We start from the raw sequence: 27,681 nt of genomic DNA, 5'->3' as shown, positions 1-27,681 counted from the left end.
AATACATATTATGAGCATGCTTTAATAATCACAAAACACTTCCTTCTCTAACTTAGATAAGGAACAGATGAGAAAAAAGTCTGGTCCTACTTTTCAATCAACTGAGAAAAATGTGACAGAAGATGCTCAGACTGAGAATGTAATGACTAATTTATCAAATGCTTATGCTTCAGGTATGGGTGTCCATAACAAATGCTATTTGTTTCATTCTTTTTTGTCATCTACATATTTATTGAAGCAACTGTAATATCCTTAAGTTTTGATGCTATAACTTTTTTTTTTTTTTTTTTTTTTTTGAGAGAGAGAGAGAGAGAAAGAGCAGGTGCAGAGAGGGACAGATGGAGGGAGAGAAAGAGAGAGAAATCTCAAGCAGGCTCCACAGCCAGCACAGAGCCCGTCACCAGGCTCGATCTCACAACCCTGAGATCATGACAAGAGCTGAAATCAAGAATCGGCTGCTTAACCCACTGAGCCACCCAGGCGCCCCTCTATGCTTTAATTTACTTCTAAACGTACAATGAGCAGCTCATTTTTTGACAACACAATATAATAAGGTTCCACCTGGGGGATCTAGAAGGTTCAGTTACTCTAATGGCATTAATCTAAAATGGCTGTGTGTGTGTGTGTGTCTGTGTGTGAAAATTGTTATCCAGTGGGACTTTGAATGAAGATTATAAGTAAGATTTGGACAAATGTTACTTGTTATTTGACATGGACTTTTAGTATCTTTAATTGCCAATTATCAAAACTCTATTCCCATGGTGATTTTCTTTGGTACTCTAGTCACTGACCTGGCTGTTTCTCTCTTTTTTTCTCTCTAGATTTGTTGCCATCCAAGGACGGTAAAGATTTAACAAAATGTTTTTTGCTACAAGTGGTAAACATTCTTCTGCATTACATCAAAAAAAGTTTTGATGTTAAGAGTAGAATACTGGACTTCCATCATCCTCATCAACTTCTTGAAGGTTTGGATGGGTTTAACTTGGAACTGTCTGACCACCCTGAATCTTTGGAGCAGTTACTTGTTGACTGTACAGATACCTTAAAGTACAGTGTTAAAACAGGTGATTTTCAGATAGATGAGCTTGAGCTGGAGAAGGGTTGAATAGTCTTAAGTTATGTGTATGTTAACGATGGTCCAGTTTTGTTTGTTTTTATTTAAAACCTTTTTATAGTTTACTTTCAAATTGGTGTTATCCCATTGAATTGTTTATTAATTAAGAAAGAAAAGTAGAAATAGTTTTGGTTTGGGGAGTTTCATCGCAAGGGCAACTAAATGTACCATCTTAACTTCTTTTCATTTATCTATTTCATTTGGTCAAATTCATTATTGATGCTCAATTGGTTATCCTTTTACATCAATAAAATATAGAGAGATAATATTATGTATGTATAATTATGTATATATACATCCTATATTTTAGAAATTGTTTTCTGATTAACTTTATTGTAACTTTATTCTTAGCCAATTAAAGCAATGGTACTTCCAGGAGCTAACACTATTCGAATAGGCTGTATGGCCCTCTTTTTCTAAAAGTCTTAACTGTATACTAAATAATGTATTGGAAACAACATAGTCTTTGGAAAGAGACACACACAAAAAGGGTCCAAATACAACCTATATCCCTGGGTTTATTATCCATTTCTTATTATGTGATCTGTAAAATATTTCATGGATATTTTAATAACTGGAAATCATTTGTGTATGATGACTGGCTTTGTATTTGATAGACATAAAATAGACACTTAAAATAATGTATTTTTGACATCCCAGAAACTTTACCCATCACAAATATTTAATCTTCAGAGCAAACTGATCAACCATGCCACCAAGAGAAAATGACTTCTATTAAAAATGCTCATTTCTACATTAATTTCAATAACAAAACCCCAAAAAAGTATACTCATTTTGACATTTATTTTATATAAACTGGATATCCTTTGAGAGGATACTATACAATGTTACCATTTGAAGTCCTAGGAAAGTCATGGGGAATTTCTCACAGAATTTTAATTATTATAAGAAAAATACCACAAAGTAATATGCTCAATATGATTTCAATCATGTTTATATTGTAAACTCTTTGAAAGTGTATATATGTATATATACACACATAAAACTACCTATTTATGAAAACACATTTTTAAGTTGTACCTTCCAAATGTATTTATTATAAATATTTGGATCTTTATAATATCCAAATTATAATATCCAAAACTATGTAGATAATTTCTCTACATTTATGCATAAAAATTACTATTCTGTATGTATTATTTTCTATTCTATGCATTTCTATAACATGTAGTGTATTTACAACTAAAAAAAAAATGACTGAATAAGGCGAAAAGAAAGCCTCATAGGATTCTTAAGACTAAGTTCAACCATATAAAGAAAATGTGAAGTGGAAATAAGTTTTCATTAGAAATAAAAATAGCAAAAGAAGTTCTGAAAAGCAGCAGGGCAATGGGAAAGCACTCTGACAGATGTAAATCAAGTTGTATTCCCTTCCCTCCTTCGGCATTGCAAATGCGGAAGAGTCTCTAGGGGCCCATTCCCTGCCTTTGCATTGCCCTGTATCAAGCACTGAGGGAAAAGTCAAAGATGCTGAGAAAGCGAAGAGTAAATAAGAGAAAGAAACAGTTGGTAACTAAGCCAGACATTCCATTCCTTGCACTGTAATGAACATGTGCTGAGCACCTACAGGTTACAAACGATGCAGGTGCTTTGGAGGGGGGCGCTGCAGGTGAGGGGAAGCGAGGGAAAAGAGGTTTGCGGAGAGCCGGGATGGACTTCATCCTCCGGGGAGATCATCAAAGAAGTGCAAAGACGCTAAGGAGGAAATTAATTTAAACGGAGTTGACTATGGAATATTCAGTGTGGCAACAAGGCTTGGTGATTCTTTATTAATATAAATCCTCAAAATATCATTCTAATATCTGTCCAAAAAATGTGGAAGCAGCTTTTGAGAGAAAAAAAAAATTATTTAATTTGATTTAGGTGATTCCTTCCCTACCTTCCCCATGTGCGGTTTCACACACCCCAGCCTGGGTCTTTCTATTTTAGATCCAGGATGGCTTCCTCCTTCTCAGGCTTAGGAGATCTTCCTCAACCCAATGACTTCTCGAAGCTGCTTCTCCTACCCATGATGCATCTCCTCCACTCTCTGTCTGGAAGCTAACTTTAGCTCTTACCAGAAAGGTCACTTCCTCCATGAAGCCCTCTCTAACGATTGTCTCTCCTTGCTCCCCTGACCGCCTTAAGCCCCTGAGGCATGGTCTTATGGTCTTACAACAACCCAATCTTTTCCTTTGTGGTACTTTTCACAATTGCAGTGAAACACATGGGTGTTTTCTTCCACTGGTCAGTAGGATCTGCGCCTCTGTCCACCTGTTTGCTACCGTGTTCCCTGTGCTGAGCGCTGTCGCTGCCTATGATGGCTCTCCATAGTGTTTATTGAATGAAATAATTCGTTTATGTGTGTTTGATCCCTGAATACCTGTTCACTGAGAAACTGCTAGAAATTGAAATGCTTTTTAGTCCTGTGTTTTTGTTGTGGCTCATTTGTAGTTTTGTCTGTTGTCTAGGACATCCTCGCTATTTTAACCAGCTCTTCAGTGGGCTACATGCGGTTGGACTTGCCGGGGAATGGCTGACTGCCACTGCCAATACCAACATGTGAGTATCCTTCTGGGCTCAGAACACGCATAAATAAGAGCAAAGATGTAGATTGTATATTTTTGCTGGACATGATGCTTGCCATGTCAGAACCAAATAGTCCATACCCTGAGAGAAATGCAAAACAGCTGCTCCATGTTCCCTGGGTAAACTGTTCAAGGTTTATCCAGTCCTCAGGACAGGCTCTAGAAACTTCCAAGATCTTAATACCTTTGTAAGGAGTAAAGGTTACTTGATGAGTCTGGGTTAGTGGTGTGCCAACTCTGAATCTGGTTCTAGGGTTGGAATCATTTAAGCACTCTCCGCAAAGAACCCACAGTGTACAATAGTCTAAAAGACACACACACGTGTATGGAAAGTCACCTGAATATAAATTAGAACCTGAATCTGATCGAAGGTGAAGAAAGTAAACTTCTAAAGGAAATCAAAATCCAACTCCAGTGTGATTCTTTAAAAATTTGACCTTTGCCACCACAACAAACCTGTTGGTCCTATAAAAATTAGATCTACTGCCGTAGTGTTTTGAAGCAAAGTTGATTTTAGGGCAATATTTTTCAAGGTTATAAGGACAGGGAAATGATTGGGTATGAAATTGAAAGGAACAGACTGTGTCAAATGTTAATATAATTTAACCAGCAATAAAAAGAGAGAGCTGGTAGGAATTTAAACTTTAAAATCAGGAACTAAATGTTTATGAGGAGAGACTGCTTTGTGATGTGGAAAAAGTAAGGTTTATTTTAACTGTTTGTTATTATTGGGGTTTTAATGATGCATGGCTCACGGTAGTAATCAGCATTTTGTAGGTATGAAATGCAAACCTAAATGGCTTACACAAGCTACTGCTATTTTTAATTTTCATTGCTTGATTATGGCCTTTGAAACATGCACAGAGTTCTATGTTACCTAAAATAACTTTATCTTCAGAGAGAATATGTTTCTTTGCTCTATAAATGATTCCATAAAACTCAATTTATAAATCTTACTCCATTGTTAGGAGACTTAATCATTCTCTACTGAGGAAAATAGAGAGGAAGAGCTCCTTTTTAATGAATGGAGATCTCTTAGGATACTCTGAGACAGTGGGAACAGGGAAGAACCAAATTCCAGTCTTACCAGCCTCTCCAGTGCTGGGAAGTTTAGTGAGTCTCTGAAAATAATGGCATGGCAATAGGAGCAGAAGGGTGGTGTGTGTAGATGCTGAAGCTGGCTTGGCATGTGCTGGCAGAAAACGAGCCGGTTGAAATACCAGTATATAAAGCTTGCTTCTTACATGGTGGCTCATGGAACAAGAGTCTTAATTCTCGGGGGCAGTGGGTTTCCCTGCTGGGTCTCTGTGCAGGGCCCCTGGGCAAAAGTGTTTGCCCAACTACTTTATCAGGCCACGCCATCCTGAAGAACAGGGTTGAGGAAAGACGAAGGGAGTCGGGACGGGGCAGAAGAGCTCCTTGAGGGCAATGATAGACCTGCTTATACCATTAGTATAAGCAGTAGCGAATGTTCCATTGTCTGGGATACGTGCCCTCCTGTCAGCAGCTGCTTCAAAGAGCAGCCCATCTGTAGGGAACAAGGGGAAGGAACTGACTTTCAGCCAGGTCTCTTATGGCCAAAGGACTTCACTGTGGGATGTTAACTCCCCCATGGTTGGACATTCCTGGGACTCCCAGAAGATTCCATGACTTGCCATGCCTGGATACGAATGGCAATCCCTGGGCTGGAGGTCAGTGCCTGTCTTATAGGTGGGAGGCAAGTCTCTGTTGGGTTCGAGTGTGTCTCAGTGGAAGTGGTCACAGCAGTGGCTGGGCCTGAATAATGTTGGGAAGCTTTAGAAACAGAGCGAGCTGAGAGCAACTCAAGTCGCACGTAAATGGTGTCCAATACTGGTATCTCTATACAAGAACAGTTACAGTGGTCTTTAAAAGGGTTTTGAGGACAAACAGAAGAATTCCTTGAAAATAACTGAACCAACTCTTTGATTTCTGAATGCATGGTAAGTACTTCATTGCTGACTGTATATGGTGTGTAAAGACAAAAGCTTATAGCTTTCTTTTTTATCTTAGCTCCTTCTTTTTGTGGAAGGGACTCTAATCTCATGGTGTGACTCCAAGGAGAGTCCCCGTTGCCATGTTTTCTGAATTCTTGTTCATGAATCGCATACTGTTCTTGCCTTGTACCCTCTGCTTGCTTCGAGCTATTACTGAAAACATAATAGCATTTCACCCTTTTTTGGTGTGCTCATCCAAAGTACAATCTTTAGGTAGAAAATCATTATCAATCAATTTTGAGAAAAGGCTTTTCCACCTATTTCATTTTCTGCACAGTATTGTCTGTAGCTCTAGATCTCTTTCTTAACTGGCCACATACATATAAAACTGGGCATTTTCTGGATGTAACAGTATTGTGTATGTAGGGGTTACTATCAAAATTCCCAGTGACTGCACAAAACAATGGAGTCCACGAGACTGTCTTTGTAGAACTTTGTAGAACTAATATACTCTTAATCTGGAAGGGGCGTTGAGAGCATATAAGTTTTAACTATTTCTTTTACAGTCTTCTGTAGAATACCAAAAAAACTGTTTATGACCTTATCTAGCACATGATTTTTACCTATCCTTTTCCCTTTTATATGATTCACAGTAGAAATCTATGTATGTAATATAGGTTTACCTATGGGGCGCCTGGGTGGCTCAGTGGGTTAAGCCGCTGCCTTCGGCTCAGGTCATGATCTCAGGGTCCTGGGATCGAGTCCCGCATCGGGCTCTCTGCTCAGCGGGGAGCCTGCTTCTCTCTCTCTCTCTGCCTGCCTCTCTATCTACTTGTGATTTCTCTCTGTCAAATAAATAAATAAAATCTTTAAAAAAAAATAAAAAAAAATATAGGTTTACCTATGAAATAGCTCCAGTATTTACTGTCATGGAAATGATGCTTCTTAAGAAAATGTACGAAATTATTGGCTGGCAAGAAACAGAAGCAGACGGAGTATTTGCACCTGGTAAGAAAAAGCAAGAAATCATTTCTCTAAACTAAATAAAATATCCACTAGGAGACACTCACAATATATTTCAACAAATACTATTATTTTTGAGAGATAAATGTTCATGCATCATTGTGTTAGTTAAGATTATGAACAAAAGTAATGAATTGTGGTATTTGACATTTTTCTCTACACTTCCAAGGAAAGACATTTTTAAAATAATGTTGGTGCAGGATGCCTAGGTGGCTTCGTCTGTTAAGGGTCCGCCTTCTCCTCAGGTCATGATCCCATGGTTCTGGGATCGAGCAAGGGCTCCTTGCTCAGTGTGGAGTCTGCTTCTCCTTTTGTCTGCCATTCCCCCTACTTGTGCATGCTCTCTCTCCAGTAAATAAATAAAGTCTTTAAATAAAAAATAAGATACAATAATGTTGGTGATTTGGCACCATTTTCGTTTCAGAAAGCTCTCAAATTATGATTTCAATAAACATTTCTGATATTGGAAATTAGGTTAACATTACTATTTCTCTTGCCTAGGTGGAAGTATAGCCAACCTCTACGGTATATTACTAGCCCATTATAAGCAATATCCAGAGATCAAAAGACAAGGCATGACCGCACTCCCATGTATCGTGTTATTGGTTTCTGAACAAGTAAGTATCAAGTCTAGGTTTTTCCAACTTTTAAGAGTCTTCTGGGATGAACTGTAAAGTAATTGGAAGTCAGAGAATATTAGCTTCACTCTAACAATACAAAGATTCAGTAATCTCTGTGTCTGGGTCTGCATATTGATATTAGGAAAAAAAACACTCTCCATTCAACATGGACTCTAGAGATTAGCAATACAGATAATTCAGGATTAAAATTTAATTTCAAAATATGAGAAACTGACAAAAATGGGATTATAAATATAAAGCATTGTTCTCTTTACAAAAAAATCAAGCTACAAAAAGTTTAAAGACTTAATGATTCTCTTTATCATTGAATGTAGAGAAAAATGTGATTGATGTTTTATTTTTCCAGTGAGGATCAAAGGAATCAGTTAAAGAGAAAGGCTTATATTTATAGGCTAGGTCCTCAGCCAAATGTTTCTGATATTGACAATGTATCCACTGATGTCTCCTTGTGTTTGTGTTCCAATCTTGTGCACAGCATCAACGCTTCTTTTTTAAAAAATCAATTCATCCCTTTAATAAATCTGGTCACATTTTCTTTTCCACCTCAGCAACATTTGTGACATTAAAATGTAATAGTTGTCCCAGTTTGAGAATTCCACGTAAAAGTGCCTGGAAACACACGGTTTTCTTTGAAATGTCTCTGTGTTTGCAATATGCGTCTATGACCAAACTCAACCTGGCATATATATCAAGTTGGAGACCACTGCTGCATGATTAGTGTCATTTACTGTAAAACATACGATGCTGGCTTACAAATGTCATTTTCGTCATTTGACATGTTTTGGGGTTTTTTTTATGGGTTTTTGTTTTGTTTTGTTTTTGCATAGAAGGAGTAAATATGCTGAATTCCCATAATGTAGATTTTAAAAAGTCGTTTTCCTATTTAATTGGTGCATTCTCCATGGAAATGAAGCATAGTTAGGGTTTTAAATTTCTTTATTTTTTTTCTTTCATATATCTGGTCTTTTCCTGGCAACTAAAAATAACCGGGTCCAAGTTTAGATCTTGAGCTGCTAATACCTCCATCTTACTGATATTATTTACACCAGGCAGAATGATACAAAGAAATTGTTATTTAGAAGGCAAGAAGTCAAAGTTGGTGTCAAAGTCAAGATTAAGAATTACAGGTATCAGAGGAATCAATGGATTTCTCCAAGCCTAATGCATATTTTATATACTACACACACACACACACACACACACATATACCATATGTATATATATATATATATATATATATATGGGATAGTATATATATATGGTATATATGTTTGTAATGCAAGAGTTTCACTGTCTGGAAAATGTGAGGATTTTATCTCTAGAGAATATTATTACTAGATTTATGAGTGACACGACATTCTATGTGTATGGAGAACTAGAATACTGAAACTCCCACTGCTTGTGAAGAGTTGTGTGATGGTGCCTTCTAAAAGGGGCGTCGCAACCTCCTTCATCTGAACAAATGTCATGATGAGGTCTGGAAATATGCCTTGAGACCCAATACGTGTGTATATAGAAGTGTGCGTGCGCAAACCCATTCAAAGCTACATGTTCACGCTCCCAAATGCACTCATGTGAATCATCATGGAATGCAGAGAAATGAATGCCTTTTCTATTTTCATTTTTGCCCAAGGGTCATTATTCAGTTAAAAAAGCTGCAGCAATCCTTGGTATTGGAACTGACAATGTAATTGAAGTAAAATGCGATGAAAGGTATGTTTCTAACACAGTCTCAAAAATCGTTATCGTTATGCTTTGTAAATTAAAATCCTATTTCCTATTCCAGTTTTTAGCAAGAATACTCTCCCAGTTTCAATAAATTTTAACTGCCATTAGTGTGAAAGAAGCATCAAAGTCATCCTATCCTATTCTTAACATTTCTTTACTAAATATAGTCTTATATAAGTGGAACTGTCTTCCCATTTTAAGTGTATTGAATTATATGTAATATAAATACACATAAAAATATAATATTTGTAGATAAAAATTCAACTGCTTCAGCAATCTACAAAGTAAAAGTGTATTTCTGTTTTCCTTGAATGCCATGTTTCAGAAATAAATAATATGACAACTATAATATATATTCTGAGGATCATTTTTATGCATATCAGACATACTCATACATCAATTCTGTGTGTATTCTATAACTTGCTTTCGTAGATTTTTTTTTGGTTTTAGGATATGTGTTATAAATCTTACCCCATTAATTCATGCAGACCTTATTCTTTTTTAATTACTTCAGAGTTTTGCACTTTATAAATGCTACAGAATTCAGAAATCTTATTCTAAAAGACACTTCAGTGTTTCCCCCTAGATGTTAGTGTTTAAGAACAATGATTAAATGAATATCATTATATAAAATTATTTGAGAGTCTGTGTTTGAATGTCTCACATGAATTCCTAGAAACTGAATTATTGATTCAAAGGATGTCTGGATTTAAAATTTCATAAAGATTTTTTTTAACCCTTCAAACATTTTTAAGTTAATTGATGCTCTTATCTACAGTGCCAACCCTGAATATTAACAATACTTTTATTATTGAAAATTCTGACCAGAAATTGTGTATAACCGTGATTTGTCTATTCATGTGCTTTGCCCATTTTTCATTGGTTGTTTATTATTTGTTATTGGCTTATAAGGAGACTTTATGTATTTAGAAAATCTGAAACATAAAATAAATGAATATAAAGTTTCTTGCAGATGTGTTTTATAAGTTTATTATTCAGTACTTTGTCATAAGTTGTTTGATTTTCTTTATGTATTCTAGGTACATTTCCTGAGACTCACCCCTGCCCAAGATACTTTACATTTTTTTTATTATTATGAATGGGATATTCTATTATTTATTCACAACAATTTGTTTATATAAATAGGAATATGATTTACTCCTGTAAGCACCCAGTTGCTCAACATTCTTATTATTTTCATAGGCTTCTTAATACATAATTTTAGATATTCCTGGTATACTGCCATATGTACTCCCATTAGGGGTTTTTTTCCTCTTTCCTTTTTTCTTCTCTTTTCTTTGTTCTTCTCTTCTCCTTCCTTCCTTCCTTTCTTTCTTTTTCTTTCTATCATACATTTAAATAATAGATAATTTCTTCAGAGAAAAATGCTATAATACTGATGGTAGTGAGCGTCCTGACGTTAGTGGGAATGCTTCTAGTGAATCACCAGTAGGCATGCTGGGTTTCAGTCTGATACCCGGATCGAGTAGATGAGTCTTGACTTGTTTCCCTCAGGTTTTTGCTGTGAAGAAGCGTGAAGGCCATCTGAAATTTGCCACCCTTTTTCCTCCCTTCCCAATTGGATACCTGATTTTTATACCTTGATGTCAAGAGGCTTTTACTTTATTTTTTTTTAAGTTTTTATTTAAATTCCAGTTACTTAACATACAGTGTAGTATTAGGTACTGGTGTACAATATAGTGATTCAACACTACCGTGCAACACCAGCACTCTTCACAACTAGAGCTTTCCTTCATCCCCATCACCTATTTCACCCATCCCCCACACACCTCCTGTCTGGTGACCATCAGTTTGTTCTCTGGAGCTGAAAGTCTGTTTCATTGTTTGCCTCTCTCCCCATTTGCTCATTTGTTTTTTTTTCCTAAATTCTGCATATGAGTGAAATCGTATGGTATTTGTCTTTCTCTGACTGACTTACTTTGCTTAGCATAATACCCTCTAGCTCCATCGACGTCGTTGCAAATGGCAGAATTTCTTTCTTTTTTATGGCTGCGTAATAGTCCATTGTGTATATATACCATATCTTTTTATTCCCCCCCCTCAGATCTTGGGTTAGGTTAGGATTACAGCCAGGGTAAGGGTGAGGGTATGTGCCAGAGAAGAGGTTTTTACTTTAAACTGCTCAGTAGGGAGCCTGCTTCTCTCTCTCCCTCTTCCCCTCCCCCTGCTTATATGTTTTCTCTCTCTCTCTCTGAAAAATAAATAAATAAATAAGTCTTTAGACATAAAATATAATAAGTTGAAATTTAATCACTTGAAAGATTATCATTCTACATCATTCTTAGAAAGCTTAAGTAATGTAAATTTTAAGATGACTGAATAGCACACTAAACATTCTTTAATTCAACAGGATATTTACTATTAGTTTTTGGGAACTGAACATTTACCCAGTATCTGTTTATGGACATATAAATGCCTTAGGGAGACACTAAAAACTAATAGTTTTTAGTCTTGTGTATCATTTATTCTTCTCATTGGTAGAACTGCTATGCGTATTCAAATACTCATAATAAATCAGTGTGTATTTGTATTTTTAAGGGGAAAGATGATTCCAGCTGAGTTAGAGAAAAATATATTACAAGCTAAAACAAAGGTATGTTCTATACCTCCATACTTAACATGTAAATTCATTTTTATTTTCTTTACCTATCTTCATTGGTGGAAAACAACTGGTAAGGTAATTACCAGGAGAAATAAGATAATCCCTAAATGTAGGAAATTCCTTATAAAATTAAAATGAAATAATTAAGATTGCGCTATTTCTCTCCATAATTTTCTGTCAGATATCCGATGAAAAGTTATCAGGACATGGACTACATAAAGGAATTTGGACATCTCCATTTTCATGGTATTACTTTGCAAAAATAAATTTGGAGAGAAATATAATAACTAAAACTTAGAGGCAGTGATATGAGTTCCTTTTATGGTTACACTACTTCGTCTAATCCTGGAGATACCTCAGAATATTTGAAATTGTTAGGTACTTAGGGTTTGTGTCCAAGTCTTCCAGCTTCCTGATGCCAGGAGTGTAGTGGTAAAGTGACAGGACTATTCCTGTGCCTCCCGAGGCCATGCCTACAACTTAGTTTGTGTCATCACCAGGGCCAGACTCCTTTCTGTGTCACAGCCACAGCCGGCACCACAGTGTTTGGGGCCTTCGACCCTCTCCACGACATCGCCGATATTTGTGAGGTGCACGGACTCTGGATGCACGTGGATGTGAGTCCCCTCCTTTAGTCTGACTCAAAACTACTGCTTTAAAAAATGTGTCCTATGAGCAGTCCTTAGAATCACTTCATTGGCATTGCAGGCCCAATGAAGTTTTCTCTGGAAACTCATTTTTATAATGAACAAAATAGACTTAATGTATTAGCCCAGAAAGAGCTACAAATGTATCAATGTTTTTAAAGAGCCCAAACCTCTCCTCAATGTGTGCGAGTAGGGGAAGGAGCAGAGGGAGTGGAAGAGAATTTCAAGCTGACTCCACACTGAGCGTAGAACCCAATGTGGGGCTCAACCTCAGGACCCTGAGATCATGACCTGAGCCAAAATCAAGAGTCAGGTGCTTAACCAACTGAGCCACCCTGCTGCCCTTTAAACCTGACTTTAATAAATCAAAAGAAAATTTAGTCCATTACTCTAATAAACATTTCAAAATTAATACCTATTAAAGAAATAAAAATTTTTGATGCTATTAATTTAGTACAATGACTTTGGGCAAAACTCTTCAGCTTTGGTAAGAGTTAGACAAATTTAAAGTTATACAATCTGGTAGAGATGTTAATTTTTCTGTGGTATTGCCAAATTTAGTGCCAACCTTTATATATGTCTCTGGAAATTATACAGAAGGTGTTTGAATTAATTAGAAACCTTTATAAAGCTTTATCATGACACGAATAGGCAATGAGAATTCATAGGAGGAAATTTTAAAATGCATTGTTCTTATAAGGAGTATAACGATAGCCAAGTTTATAATTATCTAGCATAGCAATTAAAGCTTCATCAACTTTTGAAATCAGTTTAACATGGGAAAAAGTCACCAATGCTATTTAAAAAGAAAGAATTAATAGAACAAGGAATATCTTCGGTACCTGTAGGCAGCCTGGGGAGGTGGACTGTTGCTGTCCAGAAACCACGCCCATAAACTCAGTGGCATTGAAAGGTAAGACCTGCGCCATTACTTGTGAAAACAAAATAACCTGTTTAGACTTCTATTCTCTTTCATTAGACCTTGAGCGCTGATTGAAGCTATTTTATCACCTAGGGCCAACTCTGTGAGCTGGAATCCACATAAACTCATGGGTGTCCCCCTTCAGTGCTCTGCTATCCTGATCCAGGAAAAAGTAAAGGATTTCTTTCTTTCTTTTTTTTATATATTTTATTTATTTATTTGACAGAGAGAGAGAGAGAGAGAGAGATCACAAGTAGGCAGAGAGGCAGGCAGAGAAAGGGGGAAGCAGGCTCCCCGCCAAGCAGAGAGCCCGATGCGGGGCTCGATCCCATGATCCCATGACCCCGGGATCATGACCCGAACCGAAGGCAGAGGCCCTAACTCACTGAACCATCCAGGCACCCCACTTATTTTTTTTTTTTTTTTTTTTTGAGAGAGAGAGACAGTGAAAGAGGGAATACAAGCAGGGGGAGTAAGAGAGGGAGAAGCAGGCTTCCCACAGAGCAGGGAGCCTGATGTGGGGCTCAATCCCAGGATCCTGGGATCATGACCGAAGGCAAACGCTTAACAACTAAGCCACCCAAGCACCCAGTGATTTCTATTTTTAATTAGTGCGGTGATGGATGTCTTGTCTAGCTTCATTGTGAATGTTTAAAACCAAAATAATTATGGCCTCAGTGAATTAGCACAGTGCAGCACAATTTGCCCTCCTAAACTGATCCTTCCCCCTTGATCTTTAAGTAGCAGTCACTGGGCCATTTAGGTGCCACAAGACCAAATGAGTGTAAGGACAGGTGTTAACTCCATGTGTGGATAAGATCTGGGATCACACAATGGGTGGTGATAGGGTCTACAGAAAACCTGATCGCTCATGCCCCACTTATTAAAAACACCACAAACAAACGAAATTCTCTTAGAGATCACGTTTGGCCCACTGGAGCCACTTATTATTTCACAGTGTAGGGCCAAAAATGTCGCTCATTTTAAATGCAGATAAGTAGGAGTAACTGCAATATATTTAGCATAGCACAAATTTATGGGTTGTATGAAATTATTATCTCCTTATACGTTTTTGTGTTTTATCTCCATCAGTACTAAACCCAATGTTACACAAAGAGATAAGCCCATGATCTCCTCCAAGGAGGGATGCAGTGATAAAATGCAGCTTAGGAATTCTTATCTCCATGTCATTGTCAGAAATGTAAATTCGTCTTGTGTAGTATCATTTATAGCTTTGTTTTCTTTCCTACTCACCAGCAATCCAAAGACTTTGGATGTAAAAATAAAGTGTCTGTGTTCTTTTAAAGGAAACTGCATTAACTTTAAGGCAGTCCTCAGTCTGTTTTTAAAAAATTATTTTAATTTATTTTTAAAAAGTATTTAAATTCCAGTTAGTTAACATACAGTGTACAATATAGGGCTTCAATATGTTTATGCAACACCCGGTGCTCATCCCAAGTGCCCTCCTTAATCCCCATCACCTGTGTTGCCCATCTGTCCCCTCTGAGGACCATCAGTTTGTCCTCTGTAGTTGAGTGTGTCCCTTGATTTACCTCTCTCTCTCAGCCTTAAAAAAGAATGAAATTTTGCCTTTTGCAACAACATGAATGGAGCTAGATGGCATCTTGTTTCAGCAAAGTAAGGCAGTGAGAGAAAGATAAATACCATATGATCTCACTTCTGTGTGGAATTTAAGAAACTCACTCTTGAGTACTCAGTGCCCACTTTGTCTCTTCTTTTTTTTTTTTTCTTAAGATTTTATTTATTTCTCAGAGAGAGAGCACAAGCTGGGGGAGCAGCAGGCAGAGTGGACAGAGGGAGAAGCAGGCTCCCTGATAAATAAGGAGCCCCATGCGGGACTTGATCGCAGGACCCTGAGATCATGACCTGAGCAGAGGGCAAAAGCTTAACCACCTGAGTCACCCAGGCGCCCCAACCACTTTGCCTCTTCTTTTGCCTCTTTGTTCTTTCTCAGAAGTGCAGGCTGGCACTTTGAGTTCTGCTTCAGACTGTGAAGTTGGCCACATGGCAGCCATAGTCTTTCCATATCCCATCAATAAAAGGGCGGCTGCCTTGTGTTTGAAGCCTGCAGGTTAATAAGCTACTCCTTCCTGTCTGTTCCTGTGTGTCCCATACCCAGAAATGACAGTTTGACTACATTTGTTTTCTTGAAGAAGCTTCGGAGTTTGCTCCCTCTTCCTGTTGCTGACAGGTCTGTCCTCAACGTTCAGATTTCTGATACCTTTATGTTTAGGACTCAAAAACAAATGTTGGGCCATCTTCCCTGATTTCTTCACCCATAATGAGTATATTGAAATAGTACATTTTATTCTCATACCACATATCATGTGTTCCTCAAATAAGTTCAGTTTCTGTTTTCTTGTTTTATACTCCTTCTTATTTTTTCCTAAAGACAGATAGATTGTCAGTGGAGGGAGAACAGGATCCCCAAACTATTAAAGCTTTCACTATTTTTAAGGTCATCTCTGGAAAATAAGCCTATTGTGGTGTATCCTTAAATTAAGAGAAGCATTTGATTCTTATCTATTAAACGATCTGAGTGCCTAAGGTTTCACATTAGACCATTTTGACTCATGCCTTAATGAGCCACTTAAACCACGTATATTCAATATTAATGTATTTTCTGATGCTCAAAAGGCACTGTAAGTATATATATTTTGCTGTAACTCTACATAAAATACAATTAAAACTAATTTTCAATTTCTTTTATGTAATCGTGTAAGGGAAAGGAAGTGCCATGTGTTTTTGAAACGAAGTGCTAATCACGTCAATCTCTTTCATCCAGAAGGGCCTTTTCATAATGCAAAACTGAAACCCATTCCGTGGCTCCTCATTGCTTTTAGGATGGGGATTGAAATCCCCGACGCGGCCTCCAAGGCCTGGGAGGTACAGCCCCGTGCCCTTCTCCACTCTCCCATTCATCTCGTGCTTCCTTTTGCTTTCTGCCCTTGATAACCCTTGACCTGCTCTCACTTCCACGAGGGAGCCATGCAGCTCGGCCCCTGTGACCTTGGCAGGAGTTTCTCCTCCTACCTATCCAGGGGTGATGGCAGGCCCCTGAGATCATGACCTGATCATGACCTGCACTTTGTCGCCCACACCTTCCCCCAGCATCTTCCTCGTTTAGCTCCTACTGAACTCGAAAATGACTTTTCGCTGGAAGCCTTCCTAGACCTTCAGACGAATTGAAATCCTTGACCCTTAGAGCAGAATATCCCAATACTGTGAAATTCCTTCCTAACATTTATCCTGGGTACAATTTCACATCCACGTATGCCATATTTGGTTCATATGCCATATTTGTAAGGTCAGTGGGGCAGGGCATGGCCACCCTTGCTCGCCGCAACCCCATGGCCCTGCACAGTGCGAGACAGTTGGGGGCAACTATGACTAACTGTAGCTTACTCATCACGTCAGGAGAGTAGATAAAACCTATACTGATTATATGTTTTAAAGTATTTTAAATAGTCTCCAGCTCTTGCTAACATAACATTAAAAAAGGAGTTTGAAATAGGCTAAAGAGAAAATATTTTCACGTGTTAGGAGGATTCCCAACATGTAGACACTAAGGTACTCTTTGCAAGGTATCATTTCTGTTCCTTTTCCCCTAACTACTTCAGTTCTTGCCACTACATTGTGCCCCTTTGCCTAGATCCACAAGCCCATCCTAAACAAAGGAGTGTGAGATTTTTCCTTTGAAGTTAGCCTTCCACAAACTCCAAGAAAGATCCCAGATCGATCACTGTTAGGTTATGTGACCTTGAAAATTGCTTGTTGATTGTATCCATTTCCTCAGTCTGCAAAAATGATACACAATAGTACCTCAGCTGTGAGTTTGCTGTGAGGCTCAAATGATGTACTAGTTGTGAAGAGGTCAGTTATAATAAACACATAATAAATATATTGTTATTTGCTTCTTGTACGAAAGTAGAGCTTCATGTCTACTTAAACACTACCCCATCTGCGCATGTGCGTTTGCCTGGGTCGTGTTCTCTCTGAACACAGCCTTTGAGAAAAGCCTCTCTTTAACTGGGGGACGGGAAGCATACCTTTTCTCTAGTGATTACTTCTTCTTTTTTTTTTTTTTTTTTAAAGATTTTATTTATTCCTTTGACAGAGATCACAAGTAGGCAGAGAGGCAGGCAGAGAGAGAGTGGGGAGCAGGCTCCCCACTGAACAGAGCCCGATGCGGGGCTCGATCCCAGGACTCTGAGATCATGACCTGAGCCGAAAGCAGAGACTTAACCCACTGAGTCACCCAGGCGCCCCTCTAGTGATTACTTCTTAACCATCCAAAGCAAATGTTTCTCCATTCTTTCAACTTCTTTTACGAGAGAAGCACAAAATTAAATGAATGGATTACTTTATTCTCCACCGACTGTGACTCTCAGAGCACTTTGCTGACAGGAACCCAAACTGCTGATTCATGGGATAGTTTAGTGCAAGTGAACGAGGCCCTCAGTTCTCATTAACTTCAATACACAGTAGCAAGTAGTTTCAAAAAAGCAGCAAAACCTCAAGAACTCTGAGAAAAGTTAGAGAGAAATAGAGAAATCGTGTTACTCCAATTCCACAATCTGTTGTTCCAGATAAACCCAAAGAACAACTAGATGCACTAAAATCCTAGAAAAGTAGCATTTTTTTAATATAAAATAAACAAAATTCTCTTTAAAAGTGCATGTACTGAGTAACATACAGAATTGTCCAATCACTACATTGCACACCTGAAACAAATATAACACCGTATGTTAACTTTACTGGAATTAAAATACAAAAGTTCCTAAATTTTTAAAAAATAAAATAAATGAAGGTAACCCCCCCCCAAAAAAAAAGTGCAGGTAGAGTAGAATGCTAGGTTAATTGAAATAAATAGTGGTGGTTTCTTGTTGAAATGTATATAACCTGCATATAGATATATTATTCCTTCTTTAGGATCTTCTGGAAGCATGCAACCAGATGCGAGCTGGCTATCTTTTCCAGCCAGATAAACTCTACAATGTGGACTTCGATGCTGGAGATAAAACCATTCAGTGAGGCCGACATGTTGATGTCTTTAAGCTGTGGTTAATATGGAAAGCAAAGGTAGGAGTTTGTCGTCCCTTTTGTTAGGTCCTCTTCATTTGGGTAAAGAGTTTAGACTATTCCATTATTTTTAGAGTTCTGTTTGGGCGTCTTTTCCAAAGCTTTAGCCTCCTTATTTTCCTAAACATCTCTCAAGGAAACCTCTGTATTTCTAATTACAGATGACAAGTTGGCTTCTCAGGTCTAATTTCTAACTGAGGTGGAAAAAAAATTGGCATGTTCCACTGTCACTATATACTCTACCGAACTGGAGGAATAAAAATCTGTTAAGAATATAAACTTGTCTGCAACTTTTTAAAAAAAAAGATTTTTCCCTCCTACTCGTTGGAATTGTTAATAGTCAGGTAGACTTGAAGTCAACATAGATTCTCAGACGTGAACCCTTACTTATTACATAGGTGTGCAGTCTGCCTTGGAGTCAAGGTCAGCAGATGGTCTCTCCGAAGATTATGACCATAGCAGGACATGTTCTGTACCCTTCGCCTGCGCCTTATTTGTAAGTTTTCACTGAAACAGTTGGCATGCTTTGAGAAGCTCTTTCTATCACTCCATTCCCAGTCCTCCATAGAAAGATGGACACTGGGTTCTGTGCAGAAAGTTCTGAAATGAGCTAACGCCATATATAATGTATTACCAATGCTGCTGTTTAAGTTGAAGTCTTTTTTGTAGTTGTTGTTGTTGTTGTTGTTGTTAGAAATCTATTAGCACAAAACCAGAGGCACCTCTTTTCACAGAAGTCGCCCAGCAGTGACCTAATGTATAGTTTGCACTCTCATACAAGATCATTAGTTACTCGGGAAGACAATCAGGCGTTAGTTCGTCTTGGAGGTTCACTGATAATTTTCAATATTTGAAGATAGGCATTCTCTAAGTTCTTTTTCTGAAGATTTTTAGATATCCACTTCGGAAATTTTGTTAGAACTTCCTTTATTCTAAGTTCAAATTTTTGAAAACATGAAGCCCAAAATTTTGTGTAGCTCGCTCAGACACTGGAAAATCCAAATACTCCTCAGTCTGATGCTGTATAGATTTTATTTATGTAAATATTCTCCTGGGCCTCCTGAATTCTATAAGATGTTGCTGGTTCTGCCAAAGCTTAGCTGTCAGTCACAGCATATACCTTGACTTACCTTAAACGAGTATATACCCCTAGATACTGGCCAACAGGTTTATCTTTGAACTAGCAACTGCTCAATATGTACCAAAATATTTAAAAAGGAAATTATGTATATAAGGGATTATGAAAAGGATCATATAGTTCATCTGTACCTTTATACAACAAAGGAGTGGCATTTAACCTTGTTAATGCAATCCACAGTAAGAAATACATTTTATGTTGTGGCCCAATAATTGTATACACACACATAATTAAAACAGAAGTTTCAAGAAAATACCTTATAATGTGAAATTCTCTAATATTTTTTATCCTACTCTTTCTCTTTGAAAGAAAAGCTGGTATGACCCACTTAACTGGTTCTATTACCTGCTAATGGCCTGTCACCTGTGGTTCAAAAGGTACAGATGAGCACGGTTGGCCTGGATTAAGCCAGACCATCAGAGAATTGTGTACTTGGGCCACCTTGTCTGGCCTTCTACAAAGCAGATATGACCAATGAATACTTAGTTTCTATATTTATGTACTTCATCATTCCTGTAAACACAGTTTTCTGAATCAGAGGAAGATCAACTATTTACTTAGAGAATATCTCAGTGTCAATTTCCCACACCCCGGTGCCCCTCTGGACAACACGGCAAGGCCGTGGCACATCTAAGTGTGCAAAGGAGATTTCTACCATAGGCAGAGACCTGCAATTAGGAAACTGGAATCTTGTACATGAGCTGGCACACCCATGCTGAGAGAGAGGGAGGGAAGGAGAGAGAGCTCCTGTTAACGTCCTGAATGCTCAGGAATCTTCTTTTGGTGGAGAAAAGGAAGTCTCTATCCCATTCTACCCCAGCATGAAAAGTATTTGACTCCTGGGGAGATAAAGATTTTATTACCCTTTCAGTGGGCGCAGATGATTACATAAAAACTCAGTATACACTGGAATGGAAATGCTTTTCCCATGAAAAAACCACTTCTCACTCTGGAAATCAACTTCAGGAAATATCCACGGCAGGTTGGAAAGAGAGTTGACTTGCAAGTTTGAAAAATTCTGTTTTGTCCTTCTTTGCTCTAATTATGCAATGAATTCTTCATTGGTGGCAGAAAGAGGAGCCATTGTTAATGAAATTCATATTTCCTATAACATACTCTGATAGGTTATAAAAATAAGGAGAAAATCATATAATAATATAAGATGCTACAAACATTAACTATATATGCAAAAGCAAATATAACACAAAAGCTTCCTTTTACATCAATTTCTCTCCATGAGTTGGACTGGTTTTGGATTCATAAAATGAATCTGTTTTGGCCATGAGAATGCTATAGGGAGTTTAATTGTCCAAAAGCCCCATCTGCTTCTCTTAAATTCATAATTATGTTTGCCCAGGAGCTGTTTCCTGGAGTTTTCTCCCAGCCAGTGACTGAGCTTGTCAGGGATGCTAAGGCATTCCCCTTCCCGAGGGGCATAAGTCTCTGCTGACGGCTGACTTGCTGTGAGGCCTCCCCAGTGGCCTTTCTGAATTTTCCTCAGACTTCATGGTAGTCTAGCGAGCTCCCCCCACTTAGCATCCCTTTCCCCTTCACTTAGGGCCCGACTTCTGCACAGTCTAACCAGCTCCTCCTACTCTTCCTCTCAGGTACTGCCACCAATAAAATCCTGGTACCTTTAATCTCGTCACGATGTCTGCTTTTTGGAGAACATGGGCTAAGAGGGACCAATAAAACTTAAATTACAAGTGCTATTGCCTTTAATATTCAGCTTTTATGGATTTCTTTTCACAGAGCTTAAAGATGCATTCATAATATGGACACACACCTTGATTATTTTTCAGTGGCATGAATGCCACCGAAAGCTCTATATGCACAAGTCCTGGAGAGAAGTCAACCATACAGTGATCACTTCGGTGATCCTCGGCCTCATTTACTCAGAATCAAAAGTGGGAACATTCTTCATCAATAAATTTCTGTTAACTTTTCTCCTTCCCTTCTTAACTGTTTATAGCTTCCCCAGAAAACCAGACTGTCCTCAAGAATTTCTGGCATATCAGATGAAACGTGGTTATCACAAGAAATGAGTCCATTGATAGTGAGTCATTCCTATTCTTAAGCATTTCAGATCTAACAATGCCTTTTCCAAATGTTTCTGCAAAATTTTGAGAGTTGGTTCTAACTACATATTCATATAATTACATTTTTTACATATATTATATGTTGTATAAGTAAAACATACCTATTATACATATTACACAAACTATACATGTATATTTCCTGTGGAGAAAGACACTGAAGGCATTGAAAAGGATAAGGAGTGAAGGGAACAAAGTCTATTGGAAACAAGGTCTGGTTTGAGCATGAAGTGTGGTTTCTTTCCTTTCTTTCTTTCTTTCTTTTTTTTTTTTTTTAGATTTTATTTATTTATTTGACAGAGAGAACACAAGTAGGCAGAGAGGCAGGCAGAGGGAGAGGGAGAAACAGGCTCACCACTGAGCAGAGAGCCCCACGTGGGGCTTGATCCCAAGACCATGGGACCATGACCCGAGACGAAGACAGCTAGCTGCCCCACTGACTGAGCCACCCAGGCGCCCCTGAAGTGTGGTCTCTTAGGGCTCTTAGCATCCCTGATGGCTCAGTTGTGTTCACCTGTACTTTCACTGAGAGTCACGGAGCTCCATACAGCACTGGGCTGGTAGAATTATCTTTCATTGAACATGGCAAAAGCTGTGTGCGACTAGGGTGTCAGGTCATGGAAATTGCGTGTATCTCCTCAGCTCACATGCATGGTCCATGGTCTCATTAAGGACATTTTCCTTACTCTACCTACAAACACAAGCCCAAGACAAAATTTTAAAGAATTTCAGAACAGCAATGGCAGAGAAATAAATTAAGCACAAAACCCTTCTGAGTATAGGGCCTGTGTGACTGTGCAGGTTGTATACCCATGAAGCCAGCTCTGATGATCAAGGCTTATGTGTTCTACCATTTCATATGATTGTAAAGCCAGAATAACCATGAATGCATATCCTCAGCTTGGGCTGTAGGTGTGTGCACAGACGCAAAGAAATCAGTTGGGAAGCAATCTCAATAATGGGGGAGAGACCGACTGGGCCGGCAGCGGCAGGTTAAGGTATATTAGATTCTAATTACATTTTGAAGGTAAACCTGATGAAATTTACCAAAATGTTATATGTGGACTAGGAGAAAAAGCAGATCAAGGATACAAGAGCTTTAAAGTTTTGGGCTTTAGCAACTAGAGGATCAACTTAATACATTATTGACATTGGAAAGACTGTGGGAGAAACAAGTTTGTGTAGAAAGATCAGGAGTTGATTCTCGGACATGTCATTCTGAGGTGTTTATTAGTCATTTCAGTGGAGATTTGAATAAGCAGTTGAATATTAAAGTCTGAGATTCAGAGAGAAGTTCTCAGAGGAAAACATAAGTGGGAACGTCACCCTTTTGTGGTGCTTAGTACCATGAGACAAGCAGAAATCAAAAGGAAGAAGGTGGATGGAGACACACTGGACAATTCTGTGCCTCAGCTGTGCACCTCCTAGGGTTCTTCTAAAAGTAAATTTAACCAAGTGTATCAAGCGCTGAACTACATGCCTGTGAGGTAGCAGAAGCTCAACAGTCATTAATTTTGAAATACATTCTGCTGGCAAGTATGCAAAGGGCTTTCTTTGTAGGATTTCCTCCACTGTTGTAACAGAATATGTAATTTTTAAAAATTTCCTCTACATACTAGACAGATGAAAACTACATGTCAAAATATTTAGCAAACATGTAGATCTAGACACTGGGGCATGGAAGGCTAAGTAACTGGCCTGAAGTTCCCAGACAGTAGGGATCAAAGTGGGATGAGGAGCTGGCGATAAAAATGAAGTGATCATGGAGAACACCTACCAGGAGTAGGGTAATAATCACATTATGAATCAAGTACATTTATTTATTTATTTACTTATTGAAATGTACATTTAAATAGCTGTAATCAATTTCAGGAACTTTTTCAATGTAATTTAAAGGGACTTGATTTTGAATGGACACTTTGATTTTGTTTTCCTTATAGGGACCCCGTGGCTTCGAGGCACAGATCAACAGATACATGGAACTTGCAAAATACTTCTATAAGGTTTTGAAGAAAAAAGATAACTTTAAGCTTGTGTTTGATGCAGAGGTAAGGTTGTCTTTTTTCTTTAATAATTTACTGGATTTATATTTTGTTCTCTAAGTATTTTTACCTGATTCTTACATGAGATAATTTTAAAAGTATACTTAGCAATTATCGTAAATATTTTATCTTATCCAAATGCATACCATTTAGGTTTTAAAACCTGTTTCATTTAAGTTTTATGTCTTATAAGTCAAGGGTCCAAAAGACTTTTATTTGATAATTATTCTCAATATTTTCATTTTTAAGACAATTTAAACCGTTTGGTTGTATTTGCTTTTCTGATTTCTCTGGCACAGAATAAGAGTAATTTAATTGTTTCTGGCTTTTTTCTCATGTGTTATAATATGCAGCTGGGTTTCTGGACAGTAGGTCATAGGAGAAGGTGGACTTCAAATTATGATAATCTTTGGTAGATCATTATTAAGCCATTAAGTAGATATTAAGGAAAAAATTGAGATTTTTTGCCAGAATTATGTCCATTTTCCTCTCCAAGGCCCACTCAACCATCCAATGGCATGAAACCATTTTAATAAGAACAACTGTTAGGGAAAAAAAAGGACTTTGTCTGTCTTTGAAATTGTCTTCCTCTGACTATATTATTGTCTTAATTTTTGTGACTCTCTTGCAGTCTTAAGTGGAAACTAGAAGTAAAGGAGTCTGGGTTTTTTTAATTTAATTTAATTTTTAAATTTTTCTAGAGAGAGAGAGAGAGAGGAAGGAAAAAAAGAGAGAAAGAATCTTAATCAGGCTCCAGTAGGACCCCACATGGGGCTGGATCTCACAACCCTGAGATCAAGACCTGAGTTGAAGTCAAGGATCAGATGCTCAACCATTTGAGCCACTCAGGTTCCCAAAACGCTGTTGTTTGTTTTGTTTTGTTTTGTTTAATACTATACATCCTCTACTAGTTTGTTTTCCTCTCTGGAATGAGCTCAAATTTAGGTAAAGTTCTCTTACATTTTTTATCTATGTGAAAGACACCCAGTCACTGAAACCAGAAAATTTGAATTCATCTTGAAAAGCTAACAGAGAGAGCTTAATTATTTCTGTCGAAGATTTTGAAAATGTAAACCCTCCTATCTCTACCCACAGCCACTGCTTTAGTGAAGTCTTCTCCATTCCTTCCTGACTTACAATCAGAGCCTAATATCCTAATATCTAATATTCTTCCCTCTTTGCTTGTTCTCTTCTCTAATCCATTATCCATATTTCAATCCAAAAAAACCTTTCTCAAATGTGAAACTGGAACTAGCATTATTGTGTAAAATATTTTGAGGAATGGTCATGGAGTGGGTGGTTGATGATCTCGGAGAGAACTGGCAGACCAGAGCACACCGAGGATGACCTGGCTGGAGAGGAAAATCAATTGTGGTAGGAGAGGTTTTTGAGAAAGACAGAAAGAGCCTGTGACAAACTGAGCACTCTATGAGGACAGTGACCATTTTTGTTGTCTCTGTGTCTAGAGTCCGACATATATTAGGTCCTTAAAAACTATTTTTAAATATATTAATAATGAAATTCATTAAAATACCTCTGAAATACTTAAGGAATTAAGTGGTTAAAACCATCCTTAATGGTTTTAACGATATTTATATAATTTTTATGTTTGATTTAGCCTGAGCTCACCAATGTCTGCTTTTGGTATTTTCCACCAAGACTTAAACATATCCCAAAAGATTCTGAAAGAGATCAAGAACTCCAAAAGGTAAATGTATGTGTGTGTGTGTGTGTTATTTTTAATTTTAATATTGCCTTTTAAATAACGTGTCTATATGTTAGTTTGATTGGCTAGTATGTGGTATTCATGTGGTCCCAAGCCATTAATTTAATACTTGTATAGAGATGCGCTCGATCTCAACATGTCATTAATTTTGCAAATTAATCCAGTCATAACTTATATAATTGAAAAATATTTACTGAGTGCTTGATATTCAATATGCTGTGTTTCCTACTCTTTGCTTAATCTATTCATCAGTTAATATATATCAGATGTTCCAGTAGGAGTTAGAGGTATGAAATGAATTAGACAGAATCCCAGTTGGCCAGAACAACCCAGAATCCTCGGTTGGCCAAGAAAGCTTAGTAGGAGAGAAGACAAGAATATAAATAATCATAATACTGAACAGCAACAGAAGAGGTAGTTGGAGAAGTGTTACAAAATTTGAAATACTCATCAAAAGACCATCTGAGCAAGAATGTGAGATTTTATTAGAGAATAATGAATAACAATGGGGGATATTTCATTTTTACCTTAATTATATATGTTAAAATAAAGAGGATCACCACCGGTGTATGTAATTATCGCATATATTTATTGTAAGTTCTTAACCAACCTTAAGCATGCACCATGGATAGACATTTTACTTTGAGTTATGCCAAAGTCATGACCACTTATGTTGGGTCATATGTTGGCCCCCATACACCGAACACAAACTATTGATTTGGGTGTTTAAGACCTTCTGCTTCTTCTGTCATCAAAATTGTACTGGGCTTGGAAGTTCTAAGTGAAAATAAAGATTGTTTTTTTGGCTGTTTGCTTCTCCTGATACCACTTGTTTAATTATTTTATGCTTTGAGGAAAGTTTTTAGTGAAACCCTTCACAGTTTTCTAAATCTGTACGCGTGATCTTCCGTGAGGGCAGTGACCACTGGCTGAGAGCCTGTGTATGCAGACTGGCAAGCTGGCCCCCGAGGTGCGCACCGCTCACTTGCCAGAGAGCTGTCTCTCTTCGGGGCATGTTCCTGGATGGAAGGCAAAGGGAAGACCGTGACACAATTCCATACAATATTGCAAGCTATACTGATATCTATTATTTTATGATCATCTTGGTTAACTATAATATTCCGTAGGGAAGGACACTACATTTGTCTTGACTACATTATTTGGTCCTGACTACATAAATGTCCAACTATAACGGTGATAAGTAGATATATTTGCTTCTACACAGCCATTACGTCAGACTTATGGGAAGTTAAGTCATGAATAGCATCTGCGGCATTTTAAAAGTGAACTGTGTGCAGAAGCTGAAGTTTTGAGAAGAGGGGCAAATTGGAGAGTTCTAGAATACCCTCCTCTGGCTTTCCCAAGCCCTAGTGCCACTTTGCCCTCTAATAATAACCCAAGATCACTAATGCGATCGGGTCTCACACGTGTGCTGTTGTTGGAAGAGCCGTGTAGGACAGTTACGCAGACGGAATTTGTTCCTGTGAAATTTACAAAGTAACTATGTTTTTGCTGCAAAATAGTGACCTTGTAGAAAAATTCAACATGTAATACAATAACTCAAATAATGAAAGTGACAATACCAAAATACACTATTTTTTCCCATTTCCTGTTTCTTCTCACATCTTTCTCAGATCCTTCTATTTGAATTGCCATATAAATGCAAGCAAAATGTCATAAAACCTTCTTTAATGCATTCTAGCACATTTATATTATTTTAAGTGTTTGGTCATTGTGAATCATGAAGTAATGAGAGCAGCAGTATGAATATAGAACATGCTGGGTGTATTTTTTTTTTCCCTATACTAAGCCTCTTCTTAAAAATTATTCCTGATTGGGGCACCTGGGTGGCTCAGTGGGTTAAAGCCTCTGCCTTCGGCTCAGGTTACGATCCCAGGGTCCTGGGATCAAGCCCTGCATCGGGCTCTCTGCTCAGCTGAGAGCCTGCTTCCCTTACTCTCTCTCTGCCTGCCTCTCTGCCTACTTGTGATCTCTGTCTGTCAAATAAATAAATAAAATCTTTAAAAAAAAATTATCCCTGATAGTTTTAAATTGCCTGCTATTTACTCTGAACTAATTATAGTTATGTAAGCCATCTAGAATGTGGGAGAGCATGTACTTGTAAAATTACCTTCTAATAATATTTACATTTACACACAGATTGCTCTGAAGATTAAAGCACAGATGGTAGAGGCCGGCACAACTATGATAAACTACCAGCCATGTGGGGACAAGGTAAATTTTTTTCGAATGGTTTTTTTCTAACCCTGCCACGAGACGAGCAGATGTTGACTATCTTATTGATGAAATTGAAAGACTTGGAAAGGATTTATGA

General features: G+C 37.8%; 1 protein-coding gene across 1 annotated transcript; it reads left to right on the top strand.

The window, feature by feature from the left end:
• Nucleotides 1-817: 817 nt before the first annotated feature.
• On the top strand, nucleotides 818-27,681 carry LOC131811276 (glutamate decarboxylase 1-like; the record flags this gene model as incomplete). The annotated part of the gene is given in 14 exon segments (XM_059139634.1): nucleotides 818-1,064; nucleotides 3,586-3,676; nucleotides 6,553-6,665; nucleotides 7,182-7,297; nucleotides 8,955-9,034; nucleotides 11,609-11,663; nucleotides 12,173-12,289; nucleotides 13,168-13,232; nucleotides 13,335-13,413; nucleotides 18,195-18,344; nucleotides 23,519-23,626; nucleotides 25,239-25,328; nucleotides 27,507-27,602; nucleotides 27,604-27,681. Coding segments are annotated over 14 exon segments (1,485 nt in total), but the record flags the coding sequence as incomplete, so codon positions are not given.

The sequence above is a fragment of the Mustela lutreola genome, chromosome 11 (assembly GCF_030435805.1).
Source record: "Mustela lutreola isolate mMusLut2 chromosome 11, mMusLut2.pri, whole genome shotgun sequence".
NCBI classification, from domain to species: domain Eukaryota; kingdom Metazoa; phylum Chordata; class Mammalia; order Carnivora; family Mustelidae; genus Mustela; species Mustela lutreola.
Note: the sequence above shows the minus strand (reverse complement) of the source record. Positions and strands in the feature narration are given on the sequence as shown.